General features: G+C 36.2%; 1 protein-coding gene across 1 annotated transcript; it reads left to right on the top strand.

The window, feature by feature from the left end:
* Positions 1-18: 18 nt before the first annotated feature.
* On the top strand, positions 19-26,721 carry LOC121416161. Its single transcript, XM_041609642.1, has 5 exons — positions 19-399; positions 790-838; positions 23,820-24,121; positions 25,526-25,618; positions 26,406-26,721. The coding sequence occupies exons 3-5, from the start codon at positions 23,839-23,841 to the stop codon at positions 26,624-26,626; spliced, it is 597 nt and encodes a 198-aa protein (XP_041465576.1). The 5' UTR covers positions 19-399; positions 790-838; positions 23,820-23,838; the 3' UTR covers positions 26,627-26,721.
* The last annotated feature ends 230 nt before the right edge of the window (positions 26,722-26,951 follow it).

Genomic DNA, 26,951 nt, shown 5'->3' with positions numbered 1-26,951 from the left:
GGCTGTGATCAGGATGTATTGATTTTTTGGAAAAAGTCAATGATTCTGTAATTTTTAAACTGCGATAATCCGTCGAACGCTAAACTAATGTCGCACTCGCGATCGATCGATCGGTACACAGGTACGGTATACACAAACGCCAGGCTATACACTGTAGCTAGGCACGCTCTGGGGCATGCAATTGTTAAAAACAATGGGGCAGGGGACGTCTATGGGAAATGCGTGGTTGTGCAAAAATGCGAACGAAACACGCCTGCGGATGTGCAATAATGCGAATGTAACGCATGAAGAGTTAACACCTTATGTCTCAAAAGTGAAATGCTTCATGACAGCTCAGAATAAGGTTGATTCTATAACTTGGACAGCAGCCTTCTTTTGCTTAGAAAGAGTTCTTGAAAGGTGTCACAATTGCATGCATATTTATACAATACAGCTTTTTCTAGGCTGCCCCAATTTCTTTACATTTTATTTTGTGATACAAGGTTTTAGGCATGATGTGGGATTTCCCCGCCACCACCCAACGCTCGATTATTGTACCAACCCGTCGGCGAACGAAGGGTTACACTCGAAAGAACAAACACCATGCTATGATAAACGTATTATTCATCAGTGAAAAGATTCTTCTCTGCTATTTGTATTTGGGTCTGCTGATACCAAAGTATTACTCATAAAAATCCCCCAGTGTCGAAATATAGAAGCTGACCTTTCAATAAATATGACACACCTTCAATACCTTGAAGAGTACAATTAAATTGCATGTATTAATACTCTTCATTCTGCACTTCCCAGCTCTCGGATCCCATCACTAATTGATCGACAAATAGTTCACCTTAAATTTGTGAGTACATATTTTTTTCCTTATATCTTCTAATCATATACAATTTTAACTTTAATGATATGCTCTCCTCATAACTGTTTAATATAGTTATTAAAATAAGCCTGTACTTTATCAAGTAATTTTAAGCATAAATGTTGAGTTGTTTCGATCTTGTTAACCATAGGCCTGCATGTGACTGGAAAAAAACGGATGATGCATTTCTGATAGGCTTTTGTTGCATACGCGAAAGCAGGCGCGGCTCTAGGGGGAGCTTTGGGGACTGCAGCCCCCCAAATATATATATATATACATATATATATATATATATATATATATATATATATATATATATATATATATATATATATGCGTATAATATGCATTGGATAATGCAGTATTCCATGCACGTATGTCTTCAAGTGCTCTAAAATCAAAGCTTTTACTTTACAAATTAGAAAATTTCGTTACACGTTCCCTCGCAAAACAACATCTTAGTACAGAATGCATTAATGATCTCTTAGAGAGTATAGTAAGTCCATGATCCCCTGCAATACAATAGAATGATTAGCATTTCTTTTAACTGACCTCCCTAATTCATCAATCACGAATTCGAATGCTGTAAAAATTAAAGTTTTTGCTCTTGATTTGTATGTTTTTTGTCAAACGGGATCTGAAATTTTGTCATTATTTAATAATATATTTATTTGGGGTGTGAGAAAGTGATCCGGTAGCTATATTCTCCCTGACCGAAGCTAAAGTTATTTAAAACATTTAGTTTGGATTTCTTTTTTTTCTCTTTGTGTTTTATAACTACCCCCTCCCCTCTGGTACCAACCCTGATTAAAACTTTGCAATTCTCCCTAGAATGAGAGAGTAAAGTCAATTCATAATGCGGATACTGTCATAGCGAATGTATTCAGTATTCACTCAACAGTGGGATTGAATTTCATTTTGATATTGCTCAATTGATTTTTTGTGTTTATCTTCTCAAGAGTTGAGGAGGAAATTAGGGTGTAGAATTTCCCGATCATGATAATGCAACCAATAAAAATATAGGGGAGAGTGGTGTGAATAAGTCCCCTTTTCATAGTTCCAAACATATTTTTATAGAAACATGACAAGATATGTAATACTAGGCCTGCAGTAGACCTACAATATAAAGTGGCGACGCTACTTCCAAAATTTTGATTTTGACGTGCTGCTATATAGGCTTATTCTGGCTATATATGATGTGCTAGTGGCTATGAGACTTTAAGTTATGTGCTAAGAACTGTCTCAAAAACCACACAAACATCAATCTCTTTGACACTGGTAAACTTGAGTAGCGAGCTAAAAACTAACTGGGGGCCTCAATTACCATATCCCCTATACTACTACCAATAGAAACCACGTACGTTCTTCATGATATATGTACAGTGCGTTTCAGAAAAGAGGTAATCCAAATCTAGAGGGCTGATATTCGGATTATATTTCATTTTGTGAGAAACTCATCAGCTTTCCATTGATTGTCTATTTGGACACTGTAAAAAATATTGGGCACAATTTTAACCAGCACGAGGGTAATTATGTATCCAACCAATTTCGGGTAGTATTTTACCCAATGCGGGAAGCATATTGACCAGTAAGGTTAAAAAATAAGCAGAAATTACTTAAGAATGAGCAAAATTTTCATCACACTGGATAAATAATAATGCCCAAAAGAAATGCCCATTATTGGTTGGATACATAATTACCATCATGGAGCATTTTTACCCAATATTTTTAAGAGTGGACCATTTTGTGTCATACAGTCATGACCAAAGTTTTGGGTAAAATGTGTTCTGATGGAATAAAATGTTTTTCAAAGCAAGTTTTGGAATGAAGAGTGAATGCATTCCCCTGAAATGATGATTGAAAGGGTAATGTATTATCCAACCACACCTTCAACATGTTCCCCTCTCCTTATTGCAAACACCTTGTTTTGTAAGTGTCCCCAATGGAAATAGTCACAGTGCGTGAGGTAAGGCGATCTTGGTGGCCATTCTACATCATGGTTGAGGGCAACAACTCAGTGTCAAAAAGTTCTCTGAGTCTATCTAAATGTTGGAACGATGGGCGGGAGAGCCATCCTGAATCCACCAAAGATGACCGTACACTCCTCTATCTTGTCTCTCAGAATGTGCGTCCAACGGTGGTAATTTCCCCGTTATAGTCCAGGATAGAAGAGGCATAACCTTGTTTTTTTTATAGATATACAATATTTTTTGATGGTTTCTTGTCAATTCGAGGGTGCTGATTACGAATCTGAATGGTGCCACTCAAAGACCTCATAATATATTACTAGACCGAAAGCTGCGCGCGCGTTCAGCACAAAAGAAATGTGATTAGACTCCGCCTACCGCGATCATTTGAAGAGAAAATTAAGCCCCATTGACATTCATGAGCGTAAATATATTCATATTCCGGCCTTGTCATTGGCTAAGAGCGTCATTAATACGCGATTTCCCCGATTCTTTGTCATCGATACTAGTGGTATCGTGTTACAGAAGTAATTATTCATTTGACCTCATTACGTCATCTAATTTATTCATTCTGAAACTTTACTTTCCACACAAAAATGGACCTACGAACACTCTGGTGAGTACGTATAAATTGATATAACCACATTAATTCAGTGGACTATTTACAAATTTCACACTGTATTTTGTGATCTTAGGTTATTTCTCTACCAAATTAGAGAGTTTACTATCATTCTTCTGTTAAAGGAAAGCAGAATTTGGTCTTTGAAATTGAAGTTAGATTGTCATCGTCGCCCAGTGCAGCCTGTATGTTGCTTGCAGTGTTGCGGTTATGCTGATGTGTTAACCACATGTATTTTGTACGGGCTACTAGCCGATTGGGCATCGAGAGAATTTCGGGCCGGTTTGGTTCACCTCCAATTAACAAGGACCAACCCACGATTGATTAAAGCAAGAAGAATGAAGCTTCTTTTTGTACACTGTAACGTTAGATCTAGAGGGAGATCTGCATCTATCTTCAGTAGATCGAAACCCAGTCAGGAATAAACTGTGAAGTGGAGTGTGGATGAAGATATAATGCCTGTCATTGTGTGAATCCTCAGTTTCAGATATCAAATTTATTTTGCATAACTTCAGGCTTCTTCATTTAGCCCCCACCCATTTTAACTTATTGTTATTTATAAATAGGGTCCCGGATAGGGTCTATAGTTAGACTCCTAGACCAAAAGCTTCAGTCTCTCTATTTTGGTTGTTCCGCTGAACTGTGTTGGCTCACTCACGAATAGTAAAAAAAATGTCAGAAATTGTTGAATAAATCCCCAGAAACGACGGTTATTCCTGTACGAAATAATATGCTGCTCTGCATGTTTGTCTTATTATCAATAGGCTAGATCTAGGACCTAGATCTAGATAGGCCTAACGTTAGATCTTATTTCTAACTTGGTTAACAGAGGATCTAGGCCTAGTGTTACTGACTATACTGTTGCTTCTTATTAATATATTTTTAGACTTAGATCTAGGCCTACAGTAGCCTACTTCACTTTTATTCATCGATGCTTTCTAATTCTAGGCCAACCTAATTCAAATCGAGTCATCTAAATTATACTTTCCCAACCCGCGACACTTACCCCAGGCCCAGGGCTTATGATCTAGGTCTGTAATTTAGGCCTAGATCTAGGTCTGGGCCTAAACGACTCCATTTACATCTACGAGTAGGCCTATGCCTGTCAGTGTCAGTGGACCAAGGACTAGATGTAATCTTGGTCAATAATGGCAATGAAGTTTAAACTTTTAGCCAAGAATAAAAGACATCAAATCCATATACGCCTAGATCTCAGTTTAGAACCAAAGCTTTACTTTCTAGGTCTAGATAGATCGAGAGTCCATCGACATCGTTACTATCTAGATCTAGACCTACGAGTAATTTAGATACGCGAATGCTGTTGCACAGCTCTGAGTCTTGGACTAGATCTATACTTTCTTACAAATAGATCTAGACCTAGTGCATGAGATGATATTATGTTACTTAAAGTCAAACGAAATAAGATTCGGAATAAAAAGATGCAGATGTTTCTTTTTTTTTTTGGGGGGGGGGGGAGGGCAGACATTTGAAAAAATTTAGAGAAACCTAAAATTCAGAAAGCGAGGGCCAGAAGTAACCAATATTACCTAGGCCTATGGCCGTTTTGTGCATTTTCTAAAATAAAATTGAAGGATGTCATGCAATTCTTTTTTTGATGAAGGTTTTCACATTTCATCTCTTACCCAAATCCCTCCCCTATACATACGGCCATGAAAAATATCACTTCTTATTATTGTACTCTCTTTTCTTTCACAAACAGGTTGAGTTTGAGGACAAGAAAAACAGTATAGAAGTCTACCTGTATGGTTCAAGATGATGATCATAAGTGCATGCATCATTTTGCAGATTCTCATCCAGGTATAAAAGTTAAACTAACCCATTCAAAATTACAGATACATTACATGCATTGAATGTTAACCATGTTTACATTAAATAAAAATAACCTGAGCCACAAAGAGGTAGGATCTGTACGGAACATACACTTCTTAAATATACAGGCTCTCGAGTCTAAAGTAGAACCAATGTCAAAAGTTATGTACTTTGGGCAAATTTATAAAACATGTAAAATTAGGACATGTCCTTGATCTACTAGTAATTAAATTGCCTTTTTATTTCCTATTTGTTTATAAACAAAGCAATATTTATTTTTCATGAGTTATATTTTATAAAATTCATTTTATTCGTTCTTTAGTGTGATATTCATATTTCATATTTGTAGATTTACGATATTTTTTGGTTTTACATTTTGTCTAATAGGATGATGCAATTTGACAATTTCCATGGAGGTGATTGATGATGATAAATAATTGGTGAAGTAGGCCTAATAGAACAGTGCCTGGACCACAGAGAGAAATACAAACTACAGCAGTTATGAGTGAGTGAGTGAGTTAGTGATTATTTTTGATAATGGAGGTTGTTCACATATTTTTGGCAACAAATAGACCTGCCTTTGAAAACCCATTTCAATTTTGTTTCTAGATTATAGTTAGTGTCGTTTTTAATTACAGATCAAAATATTCTGTGCAACAAAACATCAAATTCTGACTATTCATATAATTTACATATGTTAATTTATATATTCGTATTTACAAAAAATCTCTGTCATTTTTTTCGAAGAGTACCTGTAGTTAGAATGGAGAGTGGTATGTAAACTGCAGAGAACATGTTTAAGTGATATGCTTTATAGAAGTACAACTTTATAATTAGAAGTAAGATTTCCTATGGTATGTGTTAAAGAAACATATATACCTATGCATAGTCTCACTTTTCTTAAAACATTTGTTTTATAAATCATGACAATTTAATTGATTTTCTTTCTCTATTTTTTTCAATCTGCAGGACTGGTGTAACAGATGTTTTCATTCAAGAAATCCAACTATTCAACATTGAAGACTTAGGAACCACGTGATGAAGATGGAAAAGGTTTTTTTTCCAAGTCCAATTAAAAAAAAAAATTATTATCACAACCCAAATTCATGACGTATGAAATTTCTTATTGATTTTCATTAAAATTGGTTGCAAAAAGAGAAGCTATAAACATACAAATAGGAGCAGCGGATTGAAGTTGCTTGAAAGTGGGGGGGGGGGGGGGGGGGCACAGGGAAATGCTGTTTTATGTGAAATTATTAAAAAGTTGCGAGCAAGCCAAATTTTGACATTTTAAAAACAAATATCCAATTTTGTGATAGATTTCGACAAAATATTCAAAATGATATATTTCACCCTTTGCTTTCCTTTTTCTTTTTTTCCCCTTGGTCGTGATTTTTTTTTTTTTTGGGGGGGGGCAAGAGCATTGGCTGCGGAAGGCAAAAAATTTAGGGGGGTCCACCTGAATTTATCCACCTAAATCTTAGAAGGGACGACAAAAATTTCCAGCAAAAAAAAGGTTGTCAACCACAATTTTAGGGGGGGCACAACAATTTTAAGGGGGGGTCTACCTGAATTTAGGGGGGACGCAGGAAAAAAAATTGACGAGCAAAAAAAAAAGATTCTCAACAAAAAATTTAGGAGGGGGGACTGTCCCCCACCTCAAATTTAGGGGGGACAGGTCCCCCTATCCCACCGCTTCCACCGCCTATGGGCAAGAGTCCTTCAAGGCCCCCCCCCCCCATCTGTACGAACCTGCTTATATACCCCACTCACATGAATTATTAAACTTAATGCACACAGGATTTCCTTCAGAAGTATATTATAGAAATGAAAATATTGTTTTCTTGTTTCAAAGGGCACTCGTCATTGTGACCATAAAACAGATCCTTCTCAAGTGAAAGGGGCTCAGAACAAATTCTTTAGAAGCGCTCTTCTTGGGTAAAAGGGGGCAGTGATTCAAGAAAGGGCACTTTCAAGAAGGCGAGGGGGCACTTTGTATTACATGAAACGGGCTCTCAGATGGAAGGGCACAGAATACGTGGGGGGCATTTTTGGGTGAAAAATTGCATATAAGGAAGAGCACTAATTGGTATTACCTAAAACAGGTTCTCATCAGGTGAAAGGGACACAGTACACGTTCGTGAGGGGGCATTTTCTTGCATAAAAAGGCACTTTTCAGTGCTTCAAAAAGTAGGGGGAATTGTGCCCCCCCCCAGCATACAAAAACATATTTATTTTGGTTCAAACTATTAACATACGCTTAAGAAAAAGGTAAAGCTTAATCCTCTGATAATGTGATTTTTTTCTGGATAATTAATAAAATTCACCACTAACCAGAAAATTCCTTCATGTCTTTCATTTGTGTTCATATAGTATTTGTACCGAGCTAAAATGAAAGGGATTTGGAATTGGCAAAATTCAAAGTGAGACGGAGATCGAGAGAGGGAAAGAGTGATGAGAAGTGGGTTGAAAAGAGATGAGAAAGAAATGGAGGGGCACATAATTATGAAGAGATAATTTAGAGGGGGTGATGAGAGAGCTAGTGTTGGAAGTAGGAACAAAAGGGGTGGAAGAGAAATAAGACGAGATTTTTGGAAACCAGGAGACAGATAACAAGTGGGAAAATAAGGAAATATATGAAAAGTTAAGTTGCAAAAGGGGCTAGGGCCACTCCAAGAAAATATTTTTTTTTATTCTCCCATATTGCAATATTCTTATGCGAAAATGAATTTTCATGAAACCCTACCATTAGAAATTCAAAATTGGGTATAAAAGAAATCTACTTATCTTCATATTTTTTTAAGATATTATTTTCCAGAAAAATTATGAATGGACCTAACCCCTTTTGAAAAAAGTGAATTTTCTTTTTTTAGTTCACCTTTTTATGGGAATTTCAACTTTTGTATGGTATCATCTTATAGAGCTACTAAAAATCAATTAAGACATAAAAATCAAATTTGATTAAAAATGGACCTAACCCCTTTTAAAAGTGAGCTCTTCATATGTAGGAGAAAGGCGTCACAAAAGAACATGAGTGGGAAAATAAATGGAAAAAAAACAGAGTAAGAAATGCTGGAGAATAAAGGGGACAGGAAACATATTGAGCATGATAAACTGGGGCCCGTTTCATCATGAGTTACAAGTATGGTAACTACGAATACCAATCATAATCAAGGTTCCCACGGTTATCACAATAATAGCGATGTTTAAATAGCTCAGTGTAATTTTTTTTTTTTTTACTTCTCCAAATTAAATTTTTAACAAGAAATGACTCTTTTAGTGGTGAAAGTTATTTTTTTCAGTATTCATACTCAACCAGTGAAAATGAATACCATCATTGTAATAACCATGATTTGCCCCCACCCCACCTCCACCTTTTTACCTAATCGCGACTTGATCTACTCTTTTCATCTTCCCTTTTAGAATTAGCATAGGCCTATAAGACGCAATAATACATTGTTTTGTTTTTAAGTGATATCGCTTGTGATATCGATACTTTATAAAGCGCAACGTATCGTCTCAGATTTGCGCTTGCTTGATTCGCTGAATCCTTCGCGTCACGAGCGCGTAACAAAATGAATACATTAATAAATTTGCCAAGTTGACCTTTGTCATTGCGCTGGTGTGCGTATTGTCTAATACACGTACAAAACCACAGTTGACGAGGGAGCATCGTACGAAATTAATATTAATGGGGGCTTATTTTAGCTTCTAATGGATTAAACAAAATGGCGGTAGCTTCGGGGGCCTGGTGCCACTCGTGTATCCGTGAGCATTTTCCGTAAATTGGCAAAATCCAATATGGCCGCCAAAATATGCAAATTACCCATGAAAATCATAAATTGTCCGCACATTGGCTGTGAAATGCATGAAATTGTGTGGCAGGAGTGAAATACAATCTTAAAAAACAATTTTTAACAAAATATTTATTTTCCTGATATTCAAAATGGCCGCCATAGGTCATTTTATACCTTATTATGTACAATATGAATAAGGAAAACTAATTTTCACAAAAATGAGCACTAAACTGCAAAAAATCGCGATGTATGAACGAAGTAATATATGCAAATCATTATTACTAACGAGATATATCAATTTAATGTCATATATGGGAAAATTGCTGTATTTTGATATCTAAAATAGCCGCCACTGGCCCAAACAGTACTGCGTACAATGGCAATGAAGGCCAAAAAAATTCACAAGAGTGACCACTAAAATGTTTATTTTGAAGATTAAACAGGTGGAATACTGACTATAAACATAATTGTGAACGATAGAAAATGGCTGCCAAAGGCCCTAAAAGTATCATGCACAATGAGAAATGGGAGAAAAGAAATCACAAGAGTGAGCGCTAACATGCTATATGTAATAAATTAATTGGACACTGTCTAAAAACGTATTTTCTAACGAAATGTATCATTCAGGTTTCAAGTTTGTGAAACCTTTGGAAAAAATAGACTTGTGTAGAAACAGAAAAATCAAAGAATAAAAATAAAGAAAGTTTGAGAAAAATCGGACAAATAATTAGAAAGTTATGAGCATTTGAATATTGCAATCACTAATGCTATGGAGATCCTCCTATTGGCAATGCGACAAGGATGTGTGATGTCACTGAGGAACAACTTTCCCTTTGGTGGACTATAAAATACCCTCAAAATGTCTCTTTTTGCTTTTTCTAATGATGATACAAACTCTTTATCCATGATGTATTCTTAAAAAAATATGTAATACATGCCCTCATGTAGAAAGAACACATGATCTATGGATAGATGTGATAACAGAGGCAATTCAAGTGAAATATATACTAAAGTAATGGGGAGAGTTGTTCACAAGTGACATCACACATCTTTGTCGCATTGCCAATGTGCTATCTCCATAGCATTAGTGATCGCAATATTCAAATGCTCATAACTTTCTCATTATTTGTCCGATTTTTCTCTAACTTTTGTTGATTTGTTACTTTGATTTTTCTGTTTTCACACAAGCTATCTTGTTCCAATGGTTTCATTCTCCTTTAAATACTGTATTTCGATTTTCAAAATGGCCGCCATCGACATTAACCGTATCATGTACAATGCAAAGTGGGAAACCAATATTCACAGTGAGCACCACTGATGCATGTAATAGTGATCTATGAGTAAAATATTGTCTGAAAGCATAATTTCTATTAAGATATATCATTTATTCTGCCAGTTAGGTGATAAATACGGTTATTTTAAAGTCAAAATGGCCGCTACAGTCCCTAACGGTATTATACACAATATGAATGGGAACAAATCATTTGAACAGAATTTGGCTTTGCTTGGTCAAAGGGTGATGTATGAGTGGAATGATGTCTGAAAACATGATTTATAACAAAATATATCATATCTTATGTAATTTAGGTGATAAATACTGTTTTTCAACATTCAAAATGGCTGTCATAGCCCTTTTTGTGAACATTATTTGTCTCAACCCAAATTGTATATTATACGATAAGTGCCTATGGTGGCCATTTTCAATTTAAAAATGCAGCATTTATCACCTTAATTACACAACATTATGATACATCTCGTTAGAAACCATGGTTTTAGACAATAATTCACCTTTTCATCACAATTCACAATTATACGCAATATTTAGAGTCAAGCAAAGCCAAATTTTGTCAAAATTATATATATGTCCCATGTTTCAATGTACACAGAACTTTTAGGACCAATGACAGCCATTTTGGATTTCAAAGTACAGGGTTTATTACCTCCACCATGTCCACGACCCATATGTGATGTATTTAGTTAGAAATAATGTTTAAGACAATATCTTTACTCGTACATCACAGTTATATGCATTTTATGATTCTCACTCTTGTGAAAATTAGCTTCCCTGTTCGCATGTTACATAATTTAGTTAGGGCTTGTACAGGTTATTTTGAATGTCAAAATACAGGACTTATCACCTATATGGAAGAATAAATGCGATGATAAAAAAAATGTTTTCAAATTACGTTTTACTCATACTATAGGATTATATGGATGTCATAGTCAAGCAAATCCAAATTCTTACAAAATTATATGTCCCAATTCACATCGTAGATAATACTGTTATGGCCTATAGGGGCCATTTTGAATTTCATAATACAGTATTTATCTCATGAATGACAAAAGAAGTGATATGTCTTGATGTGAAACATGTTGTCAGACAATATTTTACTCATAGATCCCAATTACATGCATTTTATGTTTCTTACTCGTGTGAAAATTAGTTTCTCCATTCGCATTCTACATGATGAATATCGGGGCTATGACGGCCATTTTGAATTTCAAAATACAGCATTTATCACATAAATGGCATATTTACAATTATATTTTTAGTCAGTATTCCACTCGTATATCTCAACAGTATGCATTTTAATGCTTAATCTTGTCATTATTTTGCCCCGGCCATTGCCATTGTACATAATACTCTTTGGGCCAGTGGCGGCGATTTTAGATATCGAAATACAGCAATGCTCCCATATTTGACATAATAAATAATATATCTCATTAGTAATGATGATTTGCATATATAACTTCATTCATACATCGCGATTTTTGCAGTTTTATGCTCATTTTTGTGAAAATTAGTTTTCTCTATTCATATCGTACATGATAGTGTATACATTGGCCTATGGCGGCCATTTTGAATATCAGGAAAATAAATATTTTGTCAAAAATTATTTTTTAAGATTGTATTGCACTCCTGCCACACAATATCATGCATTTCACAGCCAATGTGCGGACAATTTTATGATTTTCATGGGTAACTTGCATATTTTGGCGGCCATATTGGATTTTGCCAATTTGCGGAAAATGCTCAAGGTTACACGAGTGGCATCATCCATATTCGTAATCAGCACCCTCGAATTGACAAGAAACCATAAAAAATATTGTATATATAAAAAAAGGTTTGGTCAACTTTCTATGGAGCCTATCCTGGACTAATGCATTATTGCAATGTGTTGTTGGGGTCTTAGTATTATTAAAAAAAACTGGGTGTGGGGTAAAAACATATTTCTTTACTGGGTGTAACTTTGGAAGATTGGTCTTAGATTTGAAGTTTTGAAAATTCATTTTTTAACTAGCCTAGTATGGAGAAAAGAGTACGTTTTAAAACTCGCGTTATTCCACAAGAATAAGAATATGATAGGGTCTTATGTTAGAAGATTTTTTTGCGTATTTGTTTTAATGATTAGGTCTGGACTAAAGACAACGCTCTAAACTTTTTTTTAAAACATTTCTTAGGTTGAAGGATTGTTTGGTCTTAGATTTTGATTTCTTTATTATTACTATTAGCGTAATTTTGAAAAATAAAACTGGGTCGGGCTGAAAGACTACGCTACATGTATATGTCCATATTATCCAGCATTAATAAGATTATGGGGTCTTATACTGTTTCGAAAATGTACATGTAATTCATAATTTTGAATAACTGGGTTTGGAGGAAAGACTATGCTATATTTTCATGGAATTCAACATTACCAAGAGTGGAGGATCTTTTTTTTCAATCATTTCTTATTTTGAAATAATCTGGTCTGGATTAATGTCTACACTTTATTTTCATGTTATTCAACATCAATAGATTGTGTGGTCTTTTTTAAAATATTTGATGAATGTTTTAAATGACCCGGAGAAATGTCTTTGCGCTATATGAATGCATTAATATAGGGTTTAGTATTTAGTTTTAAGTAACCGGGTCGAGAGAAAAGACTTTGCATTTTTGTGCTACATGAACGCTTACTATACGGTTTAGTTTTTAGTTTTAAGTAACCCGGTCAAGATTACGCTTGATTCTCAATTTCCTCTTAGTGCATATATTCACAATAATACACCAAATAAGTTGAAACAACTACAGACATTAATCCACCAGTCTTCATTAACTGGGTCTGGAAAAAAGACTAAGCTCGATTCTCATTTTTATTCCACTGGAATATCATTATCGTATCTTAGTTTGGACTTACATTATAATTTTTGAAATACCCGGGTCTGAAAAAAGACTTTGGACATATCGTATAATTTGTTAAACAAATGGGTCTGGAAAAAAGACTTTGGACTTACATTTCAATTTTTGAATTATTCGGGTCTGGAAAAAAGACTACGCTTGATTCTCAATTTACTCTTAGCGCATGTACTCACAATAATACACCAAATAAGTTGAAACAACTACAGACATTAATTCCACCAGTCTTCATTAACTGGGTCTGGAGAAAAGACTAAGCTCGATTCTCATTTTTGTTCCACTGAAATATCATTATAGTATCTTAGTTTGGACTTATATTATAATTTTTGAAATAACTGGGTCTGAAAAAAGACTTTGGCCATATCGTATAATTTGTTTAACAACTGGGTCTGGAAAAAAGACTTTGGACTTATATTTCAATTTTTGAATTAACCGGGTCTGGAAAAAAGACTTTGCACTTTTGTGCTATATGAATGCATTACTATAGGGTTTAGTTTTTAGCTTTAAGTAATCGGGTCTGGAGAAAAGACTACGCTTGATTCTCAATTTACTCTTAGCGCATATATCCACAATATAAGCCGTGTAAGTTGAAACAACAACAAAGACAGTAATTCCACAAGTCTTAATTAACTGGGTCTGGAGAAAAGACTACGCTCGATTCTCATTTTTATTCCACTGGAATATCATTATCGTATCTTAGTTTGGACTTATATTATAATTTTTGAAATAACTGGGTCTGAAAAAAGACTTTGGCCATATCGTATAATTTGTTTAACAACTGGGTCTGGAAAAAAGACTTTGGACTTATATTTCAATTTTTGAATTAACCGGGTCTGGAAAAAAGACTTTGCACTTTTGTGCTATATGAATGCATTACTATAGGGTTTAGTTTTTAGCTTTAAGTAATCGGGTCTGGAGAAAAGACTACGCTTGATTCTCAATTTACTCTTAGCGCATATATCCACAATATAAGCCGTGTAAGTTGAAACAACAACAAAGACAGTAATTCCACAAGTCTTAATTAACTGGGTCTGGAGAAAAGACTACGCTCGATTCTCATTTTTATTCCACTGGAATATTATTATAGTATCTTAGTTTGGACTTATATTATAATTTTTGAAATAACCGGGTTTGGAAAAAGACTTTGGACTTATATCATAATTTTTTAAACAACCGGGTCTGGAAAAAAGACTTTGGACTTATATAATAATTTTTGAAACAACCGGGTCTGGAAAAAAGACTTTGGACTTATATAATAGTTTTTGAAACAACCTGGTCTGGAAAAAGACTTTGGACTTATCTCCAACAAAGACTTTGCACTTTGTGCTATATGAACGCATTACTATAGCATTTTAGTTAAGAACGGATTCGCCAAAAATCCCTTCAAATTTATTTCATTTGTGGGTAAAGTCATTATTACATTTGTGGGCGATCAAACATTATTATCCCGCACTTTTCGTGCGGGATTGAAATGAATCCAATGACCGGGGTAATAATATGCTGTAACGCTCTTTGGGCCATTCTGGGAAAAGCGCTTTATAAAAATTGGCTATTATTATTATTATTATTATTACATTTGTGGGTAAAGTTCATTATTACATTTGTGGGGGAAATTATTACATTTGTGGGTAAAGTGTTATTACATTTGTGGGCGTTATTACATTTGTGGGTAAAGTGTTATTACATTTGTGGGCGTTATTACATTTGTGGGTGCAACAGGGGGCCGAATTGATGTTCAAACTAGGGGGGCGCAAAAATGATACTCGAACTAGGAGGGCGAGATGATATTCGAACTAGGGAAGGCAAATTTAGGGGGTGGGGCGAATTGATGATCGACCTACATGTAGGGGCGCCGAATTGATATTCGAAATAGGGGCGCCAAATTGATGCTGGACCTACATGTAGGGGTGCCAAATTGATATTCGAACTAGGAGGGCGCCGAAATGATGTTCGAAGGGATGTTAAAATGATGTTCCAACTGGGGGCGCCAAATTGATGTTCGACCTATATATCGGGGGGGGGGGTGCGCCGAATCGATGTTCGACGTAGGGACGCAAAATTTATGTTCGACATCGGGGGGCGCCGATTGAATGATCGAACTAGGGGGCGCCGGATTGCTATTCGAACTTCGGGCGCCAAATTGATGTTCGAACGAGGGGGGGGGGCGCCAAATTGATGTTAGAACTAGGGGGCGCTGAAATTGTGTATTGGTATGGCTTAAAAAAGAATGCAAGTTATACAAGTTGCATTCTTTTCAAGCCATAATACCTAAAATTGCATAGGTTATAAAGCACAGGTTAATATCGTCACGTTCAAAACCAATAACAAGCAAGCAATGACCCGCCGTGTAGCTAGTTGTAGGTCGGGATAACTTACGTTACATACTTATTTAGAAAGTGGAAATTGATAATAACCGTATATTCAGACTGCCTCGATCACAAGTTACGAGCATGCGCTTTATGGTCTGGAAAGCGGGCAAGGCGCGAATTCAAACTCGCCAGTCTGCAACTCATGGTGACCACGCCCAACTACAAAGTTCTCAAGTACCATGGCCAGCAAAATATCTTCAGCTTGCGAAAAAAAAGGCAAGCGTAGAGGCTAAAGCAAGCTGGCTCCCTAGACAAGTACCTCCGCCCAAATTTGAGAGGTAGGAACACATAGTGAAAAATGAACATTCAACGATTGATCTTCATGTCTCATTGAGAAGTTAGAATAGTGAATCCCAGAATAAACGAAACCGCAATTCAATGAAAATCTTTATTGCCATAAATCATAATCATAATTTTTCTTCATGTGATGTATAAATCGAAATATATGAGTTCTTTCTGTCATTTAAAGACCATATCAATGGTCATAAAACATGCATGACTGAGTAAGAACAATGGAAATGGTGTTACCAAATTTTCGTTTGCACGAGCAATTTTACGATTTTTCTGGCTTTTGCTGCTATCTATTCGGAAATCAAAGTTCATACACTGTAGAGCAAAATTTTTGCAAAAAAGTTGAAAGCAATTGAAGCGAGCGAGCAAAAATTTTTGCCCTCTTACTATAAGAAAGGTTATTTTGTGACAGATTGTCACAAGATGTTTAGAAAATAATTCCACATTTACTGCTTTTCCTTTCCTTTTCAAAGTTTATTTTTGGTGGTGGAACTTCTTCTTCTCTCTCTCTCTTTTTTTTTTTTTTGGGGGGGGGGGGTTCTGAAAACTTCTGATATTTTTAAAAACAGGCGAGAAAGAGGAATGGGAAGAGAGAGAGAGAGGAGGAGGAGAGAAACATGTGAGGGCGTAAGAAAGATGGGGGCGACACATTTGGCTGGTTAGGCAGAATATACTGCAAAATCAGTTAATATGTTGATTGGCAGTACATATTTTCTATTGTATTATATTTTGGGTCTAGTGTGCAGAGTGTAAAAAAAAATGTTTACTTCTTTTTAACCATATGGTTCGACGTGAATTTCATTTCACTACAGTTTCAAGGAAATAAACAACGTATTTGTTTTTGTGTCAATATGGTTTAATAGAGAACTATATTACTGAACATTTCAAGAAATAGTTAAGATTTTCCCTCCCCCAACTATTGGTATTGGGTGCAAACCCGTTTATTTTATATCCTTTTGAATATAAATTCATTTTTTAGTATTCTTTAATCCAGTTTTTGAGCCTGAGGTATTTTACGTGTAGAAGATACAAAAAAAAAATCAAAATTGAAATTTTAGATTGGTTGTAAGCAAAAAAAAAAACACGTGAAAACTGACACGAGTCCTTAAAATGACTCATTTGCAGGTCAGCACTTCAAAATTTCAAGTTGCTCTTTATGCTCTCTTGCCCCCCCCCAAAAAAAAAAATCCCTGTAGGAAAAATACAGCTTTTCCAAAATAGATAATGCCCTTTTTTTCCAAATGAAATATGCCCTTTTTCAAAAAGAAATACCTTTTTATAGTAGTAAAACATAATACATTTAGGTTAAAAAAAATCACCAAATTTGGATCTCACTCGCATCAATTATTGTGAAGTACAGTATTAATCATGTTAATGGTTTAACACAAAAACGTTTAGCATGTCCAGTTTTCAGGTGACAAATTTTTGGCACGCTTTCTGCACTCGCATCAATTATTGTTAAGTAAGGTACTCATTCTGTTCCCGTTTACAAAAAAAAATGCTAAGAATGTCCGTTTCCAGGCTGGAATGTCGCAAACGTTTGAGCTTGCACTTTGCGCTCGCATTATTTGATTGGTAAGTTATATATAGGCATATCATATTTATGAGTCACTAAATCCAGTCCTTAAGGCGCTGTCACACCTTGGCGTTTTAGACAGCGTATGCCCGACATATGAGGAATTTGGCGAATACGCTGGCGTACGTCGAATACGTTACGGATAAGTTTTGCATACGTTAAGAGTACGCTAAAACACGCTGGTATACGTCGTCATACGGCGAGGTCGTCAAAAAATTTTGTGCAAGCACAAAATTTTTCGACGTATGCCAGCGTATGGCTCATACGTCCCGCATACGCGGGCCATAAGTTGTAGGCAAGTTACGCGATACACGTTGACACACGTTACTCGTAAGTTACTCATAAGTCGATGTACGTCGAGATAATGTCCAGCGTACCCTAAAACTTACTTCTAACCTTTGAGTAACGTGCTTTGAACGTATGTGTAACTTAACTCCAACGTATATTGACGTATGAAGACGTGCTCCGGACGACCACAAAACTTACTGAACGTGTTTATAACTTACAGCTACCGTATAATGGCGTATAGACAACGTTTATCATGTTTATAGGAATTGGTATATAAAGGTGGGGTTCACAGGAGTTTTCTTCGGCATGGCGGTGGTGTTGATAGGTGATGTATCGTGCGGTTATGATTTGAATAGTCGAGCGACAACCTTTTTATAGGCTACGACACGTGTTCGTCAGCAATACGCTGCCGCGCGTTATGCGTAAGTTAGGCTATCGTAGGGCATAAGTTGTGTACGCCAGCAATACGCTAAGCAATCGTTGGAATACGTTGGGTCTAGTGTGCAGAGTGTAAAAAAAATGTTTACTTCTTTTTAATCATATGGTTCGACGTGAATTTCATTTCACTACAGTTTCAAGGAAATAAACAACGTATTTTTTTTGTGTCAATATGGTTTAATAGAGAACTATATTACTGAACATTTCAAGAAATAGTTAAGATTTTCCCTCCCCCAACTATTGGTATTGGGTGCAAACCCGTTTATTTTATATCCTTTTGAATATAAATTCATTTTTTAGTATTCTTTAATCCAGTTTTTGAGCCTGAGGTATTTTACGTGTAGAAGATACAAAAAAAAATCAAAATTGAAATTTTAGATTGGTTGTAAGCAAAAAAAAAAACACGTGAAAACTGACACGAGTCCTAAAAATGACTCATTTGCAGGTCAGCACTTCAAAATTTCAAGTTGCTCTTTATGCTCTCTTACCCCCCCCCCCCAAAAAAAAAAAAATCCCTGTTGGAAAAATACAGCTTTTCAAAAATAGATAATGCCCTTTTTTTCCAAATGAAATATGCCCTTTTTCAAAAAGAAATACCTTTTTATAGTAGTAAAACATAATACATTTAGGTTAAAAAAAAATCACCAAATTTGGATCTCACTCGGATCTCAAGGTGGGGTTCACAGGAGTTTTATTAACCTTTTATTAACCTTTTTATAGGCTACGACACGTGTTCGTCAGCAATACGCTGCCGCGCGTTATGCGTAAGTTAGGCTATCGTAGGGCATAAGTTGTGTACGCCAGCAATACGCTAAGCATTCGTTGGAATACGTTACTTATAAGTTAACGAAGCGTTCGATATAAGTTACTAATACGTTATGTATACGTCCAACTCGTTATGAATACGCTAAGTATACGCCCAGAGTTGATAAAAAAATCAAAGTTCAGCGTATGCCGACGTTTTAGAGAAATTTTGATACGTGGGGCATACGCTGTCTAAAACGCCAAGGGGTGACAGCACCTTTAACAGCTTCATTTTCTGGTCAGTATATTATACATTTTCAGCGCGCGCGTTAATTCTGTAATGAGATACACATCTTTTTCACGATTACAAAAACACTCAGAATATTTAATTTTTATTTAACTCGAAATGTCCAGAAGTTTGAGCTCGTGATTCGCGCTGGCAACAGCTTGCAAGGATGCCCTTTTAACAGTGATTAGCGCCATTGACCAATTATCTAGTTTTACAATTTATTTTTTACAATTCTTTTTTTTTCGCTCCGTTTCTCGCGGAAAAGTAATGCCTAAATCAAAATATCTATCGTATCAGTTAGAAATCACTTTGAAAAGGCGTTGTTCAACTAAATATCTATAAAACACACACTATACTTCACGCAGATTATAATCTCATTTTGAAAATATCTGTTTTGCACCAAAAAGCCCATTTTGACATATAACTGACCTTTTTGGCTTTGACCCCCCTGAAACAAAAATATGTTCTGCCGCCTGTCCCAGGGAGTGGAGAAAGACATACGTTGAGAATGGGCATGCCAGGATCAGATGACCGTAGTAATAATAATAAATATTGCAATGTATATCGCCTAGAAAAATAAAAAAAGTATTATTACTTTAATATTATGTCTAAATCTATCAGGAAATTATTTTTGTTTTACATGTACAAGGGTCAAAATTTGTGCTCGCTCGCTCCCACCATGTCTGTCGCCTTGTTGTTGGCTCATTGTTCCATAAAGTTTGAAATGCCTTGGCCTTGAGGTTTTCAGGCCTTGGGTTTCCATGCCTTGGCCTTGGCCTTGGCCTTGGCCTTTGGGATTGAAGCCTTGGCCTTGGGTATTAAAGCCTTGGCCTTGGAGGCTTGAGCCTTTAAAGTAATAAGGAAACATATCAGCTCTCTATCAAGTGTGATTTATATCCACCTTACAATTTTCCTACAAATAATATTCGAAATATAAAGCTGAAATTGACCACCTTTTTCAGATCGGAATATCAAATATTTTAAGCTCGCGCTTCGCGCTCGCTTTTATTTTCATGATAAAAAATTATTTAGAATGCCTAGATTCTAGGTCTAAATCTGAAACACGCGCGCGCATGTTCATTCAGTTATGCAGTTTCAGATCACAATATCAAACATTTTTTGCTCGCCCTTTGTGCTCGAATTATCAATGTAGGAAGATCCCCCTTTCTCATCCCTTTCATGATTTACAAAACATGAATAGAGTGTCCCGTTCAAGGTCTAAATCTCGAATTTTCAGCTCGCGCTTCGCGCTCGCATTATTTGATTGATGAAATATGTAATGTCTTCATGGCTAAATGCAATTAGTCCTCAAAAGGCACTTTTCGATCAGTTCAAAACGTATACATATATTTTCTGCTCGCGCTTTGCACTCGCATTATTAAGGTAGAAAGATCCCCTCTTACTCATCTTTTTCATGATTTAGGAAACATGAATAAAGAGTCCAGTTCTAGGTCTAAAACTAGAATTTTTCCGCTCGCACTTCAAGCTCGCATCCATTGTTTAGTTATACTGTATAGCTATCCTGTTCATGATTACAAAAAATGATTACAAATTTTCCTTTCTTTATGTAGAAATGTCAATTTTTTTCAGCTCGCGCTTCGCGCTCGCATTATTTGATTGTTGAAATATAGTACGTCTTCATGGCTAACTGCAATCAGTCTTTAACATGACTGGTAGGCCTACCTTTCCGATCAGTTAAAAACGTTTATCAAAAATTTCTACTCGCGCTTCACATTCGCAGTAATTATTGCAGGCAAATCTTTTTTTACAGAATGTTCAAATTTTAGGAAAAAATACATACAATTTAAAAAAAATATGAAATAAGGATTATAATATTATATATTTATGTTGATTTAAAGAATAAAGCCAAGAAGTGACTTATAGGACTACCCCCTTCAAAGAAACAAACGAAAAAAAATCTTCGAGCGGCCGATCGGGAAAAATATGGCTGAACAAAAATCCGGGCTCCACTGATCCGCCCCTGATTCATGTGCCTATGAAATAAGATAATTTAACATGCTTAAGGCACCTATGATTGCCGGGGGGGGGGGAGGGAGGGGCCGCCATTTGTCCGAAAAGTATACACAGGGGTGCCAAAATCAGGTCGACTTTGGGCCCCCTCCGTACGAAATCCTGGATCCGCGCCTGTGTATAACCAATAGTGGCATAAATCTCTAACAGTTTGATTTCAATGTCAGCTCATTTTTGTCTCAAATAATTCTTAACTGTTTCGAAGGATAAGAAGTTAGCTTTCTTCACCATTCACGATTTAGGAAAGGGCACAGTAAATATAAGAAACATACAAAGTAAGGAAAATTTTTACATTTTTGGTTGCCCACAATTTTAGCAGAAAGTTAGGCCATGGTTAAACCTTACTTCATCATACAGGCCATTGAGTTTCCTCAAAAGATAGCAGACATGTATAAACTTTGCCCCTCACTTGTTCCAGAGTCAAGCGATGGATAGATTTGCGGTTTAATACCAGACTTTGTGAGGTATGAATGCAGGAGATCATAAAAATTGCTTGAGCAAAGTACATTATGATACAACTAAGTAAATAACTATACCTGTAATTTCCAAAGAAAGGCATTTAATACAAATATCCAAAGATCAAACGACGCTGATATCACATTACCACATTCGGTTAAAATCCCGGGGGGGGGGGATATGACAATAATGCATAGTGGGTGTGTGCCGCGGAGGGTACCCCCATTTTTACACTCAAATTTCCGTTCCTTTTTTGTCTTATTGAGAAAAAGAACAAAGAAAGCCGCTCCAAAGCATATAATTTTCTTCTTATCGAGAAAAAAGAAGAAAGAAATCCGCTCCAAAGCTTCGCAAATTGTTCGTAAAGGCCTGGCCACACCGCCCAAGCGTTGTTGGAAGAGTCGTGGAGCGGTAGGGAGAGAGGGTCGAATTTCCCTCACAAAATTGGGGAAAAATAAAAAAAAAACAAAAAAACAATCGGAATCGAAAATGGTGAACAGTAGCGAGCGGTGATGATTTTTTTTCTCTCCGGTCCACGACCGCTCCAACAACGCTCGGGCGGTGTGACCAGGCCTTTACGCCGTTCCGGTCGCATTGATCCGCTACAATGAGCTGCAGTTTTGGTGAAAAGCGGCCGCAGAGAACTGTCCGACCATCGCCTCTGTGCGAGCGCACCCAACGGCCGTGCCGCCGTGCTAGCTGCATCACACACGCATACCCGCTCCATAGGTATGCCTACGCACTCACACGCCGGTGATCCGTTCCAAAGACCCCCGTTTTCACAAAAATGTGTAGTTCCGAAGCCCGTTCCGAGGACCCTCCTTTTACAATAAGCCCGTTCCAAGGCCCCCGTTTTTTGTCTCGCCCGCGCGGCCCGCGGCACACCCCCACCACTTTTTTGGTAGAGTGCCCTCCCCTGGGGTTAAAATACAGTATTGCGTCTAGGACTACTTTCCGTTGTTTCAAGTTATGATTATATGCTACTATTATCTGTGTTATACATGTACTTGCAAAAAAGTTTCTTTATGGAAGAGAAAGAGAAAAAACAGAGAGAGAGAGAGAGAGAGAGAGAGTTTTTGAAGTATTAGTTGTTACTTTTAGTGCATTGCCACCAAAATTTCATCAATGTCTTTGTCTTCTTGTATTTACAATTGAATTCACGTTAGGTTGGATTTCCCATTTTAACGACCCATTAAGGGCACGAAAGCGATATGGTGTACGTATATGTTATCTTTTGAAGAAGTATTTAGCAGTGTATATATATAAAAAAAACACTCGAACTAATATTGTATTTATTGTAGGCCTAAGTGTGTAATGTGTGTTTAATAAGTGCAATTACTGTATTGCGATGTTAATTAATGTAATGATTCTTGGAAAGGCTCAGTGTTGAATGTAGACAACAACAACAACAACAACACTACAATGATGATTGGCGAGCCCAGAGAAACAAACTTTACTGAATGTAACATTTTTTCACCCAACTTCATAAACACTCAAAACATGGCAGAACTTCCACTCTATCATGTCTGTGTTTATAAAATCGTTAATTTTCTGGGCACCACTGAAGGGGCATATGTAAATTCGATATACCCAAGTATACTCTTAAAATATGTTAAGGGTTCAACTGAAATCATTTTTTCGTCATTTTTTAAGTTTTTAGATTAAAAAGGTGTTGTTTATTTCCGTGACCTTTCTCAATGCCGAATCATATTTCTGATTGGAGCTTCTGACATTGCGATAACTGCACCAATAATAGGTGACATCCCAGGGATTGATTTTTTTTCTCTAATCCACATAGTTTCTTTCAACTTTCTCCTAAAATGTGCATGGAAAATCAACCGCTGTGGACTCTGTTTGTGTCTCTTTAATCATAACCAAAGGCCCCCCCCAAAAAAAAAAATAATAATAATGATAAAATATGTATGTGCATGCTAGATGCTCTCAGGAAAAAAATGAATAAGATATATTGTTCATAATGTCACTGTCTGGGCGGCAAGCACGGTTTCATCTAGCGTGGGCGATATTTAACCAAAATCTTTATGTGTTAATAATAACTAGTTCTTATTACATCTCATTACCTTTGTTATCATTATTCAGAATCGCAATTTAGGCTACGATGGATGATATTTTGAGTGACAACTTCTTATTGAAATTGGCGGAAAAAATCGATCCTTCGAATGTGCCTCCACAGAATTTGAGCACCCACTTAGGTTTCTCTCGAGCTGAAGGTTCACGCGCAGCAATAGAGGGAAACATCTCCTTAAATCAAGAAAATGCATACCACAAGATCTTCACCAAGTATACAATGAAACATGGTCGCAAGGAAGACAGTGCCCTGAAACTCACCAAGATGTTTCTAGAAAGTGATATGAAGGACTGTGCTGATCTTGTCAAAGAAAGTTAGTAGTTTTAAAATGCTTGCTATAACTCTCCTCGTCATGGCCGTACACAGCTGTTTTTTTTTGCTAGGGGCAAGATACTTAAACTTAAACAAAAAACTTAAACAACAAACTTAAAAACTTGAAAGCGAGTGAGCAAAGCGACCGAGTTTGTCATTTTGTCGCTTTTACATTTTGTTAAGTGAAATTGAAGTATTTTGTGCATACTTTTGGTGAATTTTGTAAAAATTTTGAGTAAAATAATGTAAGTTTTTAAAATTTCTGGGGAAGGGCAACTGCCCCCTGCCACCCATCCCCCGCTGCGTACGGCCATACTCCTCCTAGAAAATGTAGATATAAATGGATTAGCATTTTATCCTTTTTATCTTGGCATTTGCTTTTATCGACGAGCAATGTTCTAACCGTGCTTACGGTGATTCAAAATTTAGTTTGTTCACTAGTGTATATCCAGCCTAAACATTACAAAGTTCTTTAATATTTGTTAAAATTGACATTATTCTAAAGTTCTTAACCTGCTGAATTCACCTATAATTATCGATGGTTTTCAAAAAATTGTGATGATATCGTCTTTGGCAACATCATATTTTCAATCTAATTTCCATTATCATAATTAAGATCTAAACCCCTAAGAAAAAGTTTGGAAATCTGAGTTTGGCCATTAATTTCTCCCTACTCCCAATTTAACTCAATGTATATTTCACATCTTTTAAAAGATCATTTAATTCTCTTTAAAATGATACCATGCTTATAATGGTCATACCATCACGAAAAGAGCAGAATTCAATAGTGTTCAGTTGTTGTGTAAAGTCTGAATTGAAAAGCTGCAAAAACGAGCAAAAAAAGTTCGAAAATCTGAGTTTGGCCATTAATTTCTCCCAACTCCAAATTTTACGCAATGCATATTTGATATCATTCTAAAGATCATTTAATTCTTTTTAAAATGATACCATGCTTGTTATGATCATGCCATCACGAAAAGAGCAGGATTCAAAAGTGTTGGATGAGGTCTGAATTGAAAAGCTGCAAACCGAGCAGAAATAGTCATGAAGGGTCAATACAGAACATGATTCTTTTGTTCTTTATTTTTTATGTTTTGTTGTGGTTTATGTAGTGATGGTTTGTTTGTTATGTGTTTGCTTGTGCAGAGGTTATATAGGCCTACATGTCTTTTACAAATCAACTATTTGAAACATTTTGTTGACTATTTGGCAAAGTTGCCAATCACTTCGCTTCCTCGGAGACATCCGAAAAAGTGCATTAGGAGTCCCTCAGAGGGTCTGCTTCTACAGGCCAATATGTATGTGTGGGACAGGTATTATGGGGGAGGGGGTAATATATACGTTCTTTTAAAGTTTTTATCGTTAATTCATTTGTTTTAATAATTTTGTCTTGGTTTATCTCCAGAGTTAAAGAAGTTTGGGATCCCAGTTCCTTCAGATGAAGATCTGACTGTAGATCAACCAGTGTCACTTCCCACCCCTCCACGTGACATCCCAGGTAAATATTTATAAATTTATATTCTCTCTCACATTCAGAATTACCAGGCAATTCAGGTAAAATATACTATTAACATGATTAAGGTTGGTCAAAATAACAAATTCCTGGTGGATATGTGTCCGGATAAAATTACACAAAATTCTAACAAACTGTTTGGTTGATTTTGACCCCTCCCTTTTTTGCAAGAGGGTGGGTGGGGTCTGTAAGACACAAATTAATCAACAGATTGTGTTTTTTTTTTACCTGTGTAGACACTTATCCATTTTCATCTATTAAAAAAAAAATCTTCTCTGTCCTCGTCTCTTCCTTCTATATTCATTTTTTTCTCTTCCTTTCTTTATTTCTTTCTTTCCTTCCTCCCTCCTTCCTTTCTTCCTTCCTTTTCATTCCTTCCTTTCTTTCTTTCTCTTTCTTTCTTTCTCTTTCTTTCTTTCGTTCTTCTTTCTTTCTTTTCTTCTTTCTTTCTTCATTTCATTATTTTATTCTTCTTACCATCCTTCTTGCTTCCTTTCTTTTTGTGCTTTCTCTTTCATTCTTTCGTTCTTTCTCCATTTGTTTTTCTCTGCACACAGCCCCATTCCGGCTCCATTTTTATTGAAAGCCAAGGATTTACAAACAGATATTGAAATAGCACTTTTGCCTATATACACGTATTAGTATACTTCCAATGTTATCAGTGCTTAATCATGCATGTTAATACTAAATGTACCTATCACGATGATAATTTTGCTGCTAACACTCCAAATGTTTAATAGCTAGCCTATTGTTTTAATTATCTATTCAAAAGGACCAAGGCAGCGGCAGGTACCACCTACGACAAGTATGGTTAGAGATCCCACCAGTCATGATAGGCAGCCAGTTAGAACAGATACCCAGCCTCCCAATCGTCCCGTATGTGTTCCACACCCGTCGCCCCCTGATCACTACAAGCTACCTACACATCTGTTCTTTGCAGCCATTATCATGGTCACATTGGTCATTGTCGGTGTCTATTCATTTCTGTATTAAAAGATAATCAACAGGGAAGCGATACGATTTTCAAGGGGGGGGGGCTGACCATGCCAAAAATCAATCATATGGTAATATTTGCGTTTTTTTGTGTACACGCTTTTGGAAAAACAAGTGGGGGCTGAGGCCCCCCACCCGCCTTTCCGCGGCCCCTGATCAAGTCGCACATGAAAAGAATATTGTATCGAAACTGTTTACTCTTAAAATTGTTAGGCAATATACTTGGTTAAAACTTTATCAATTCTTTGGTAGTTTTTTTACCGATAATGTGTGCTTTGGGTGAAACTACACTGTATTGGTTGAAAACTAACCAGAATTGGATATT

The sequence above is a fragment of the Lytechinus variegatus genome, chromosome 5, assembly GCF_018143015.1.
Source record: "Lytechinus variegatus isolate NC3 chromosome 5, Lvar_3.0, whole genome shotgun sequence".
In the NCBI taxonomy this organism is placed as follows: domain Eukaryota; kingdom Metazoa; phylum Echinodermata; class Echinoidea; order Temnopleuroida; family Toxopneustidae; genus Lytechinus; species Lytechinus variegatus.
Note: the sequence above shows the minus strand (reverse complement) of the source record. Positions and strands in the feature narration are given on the sequence as shown.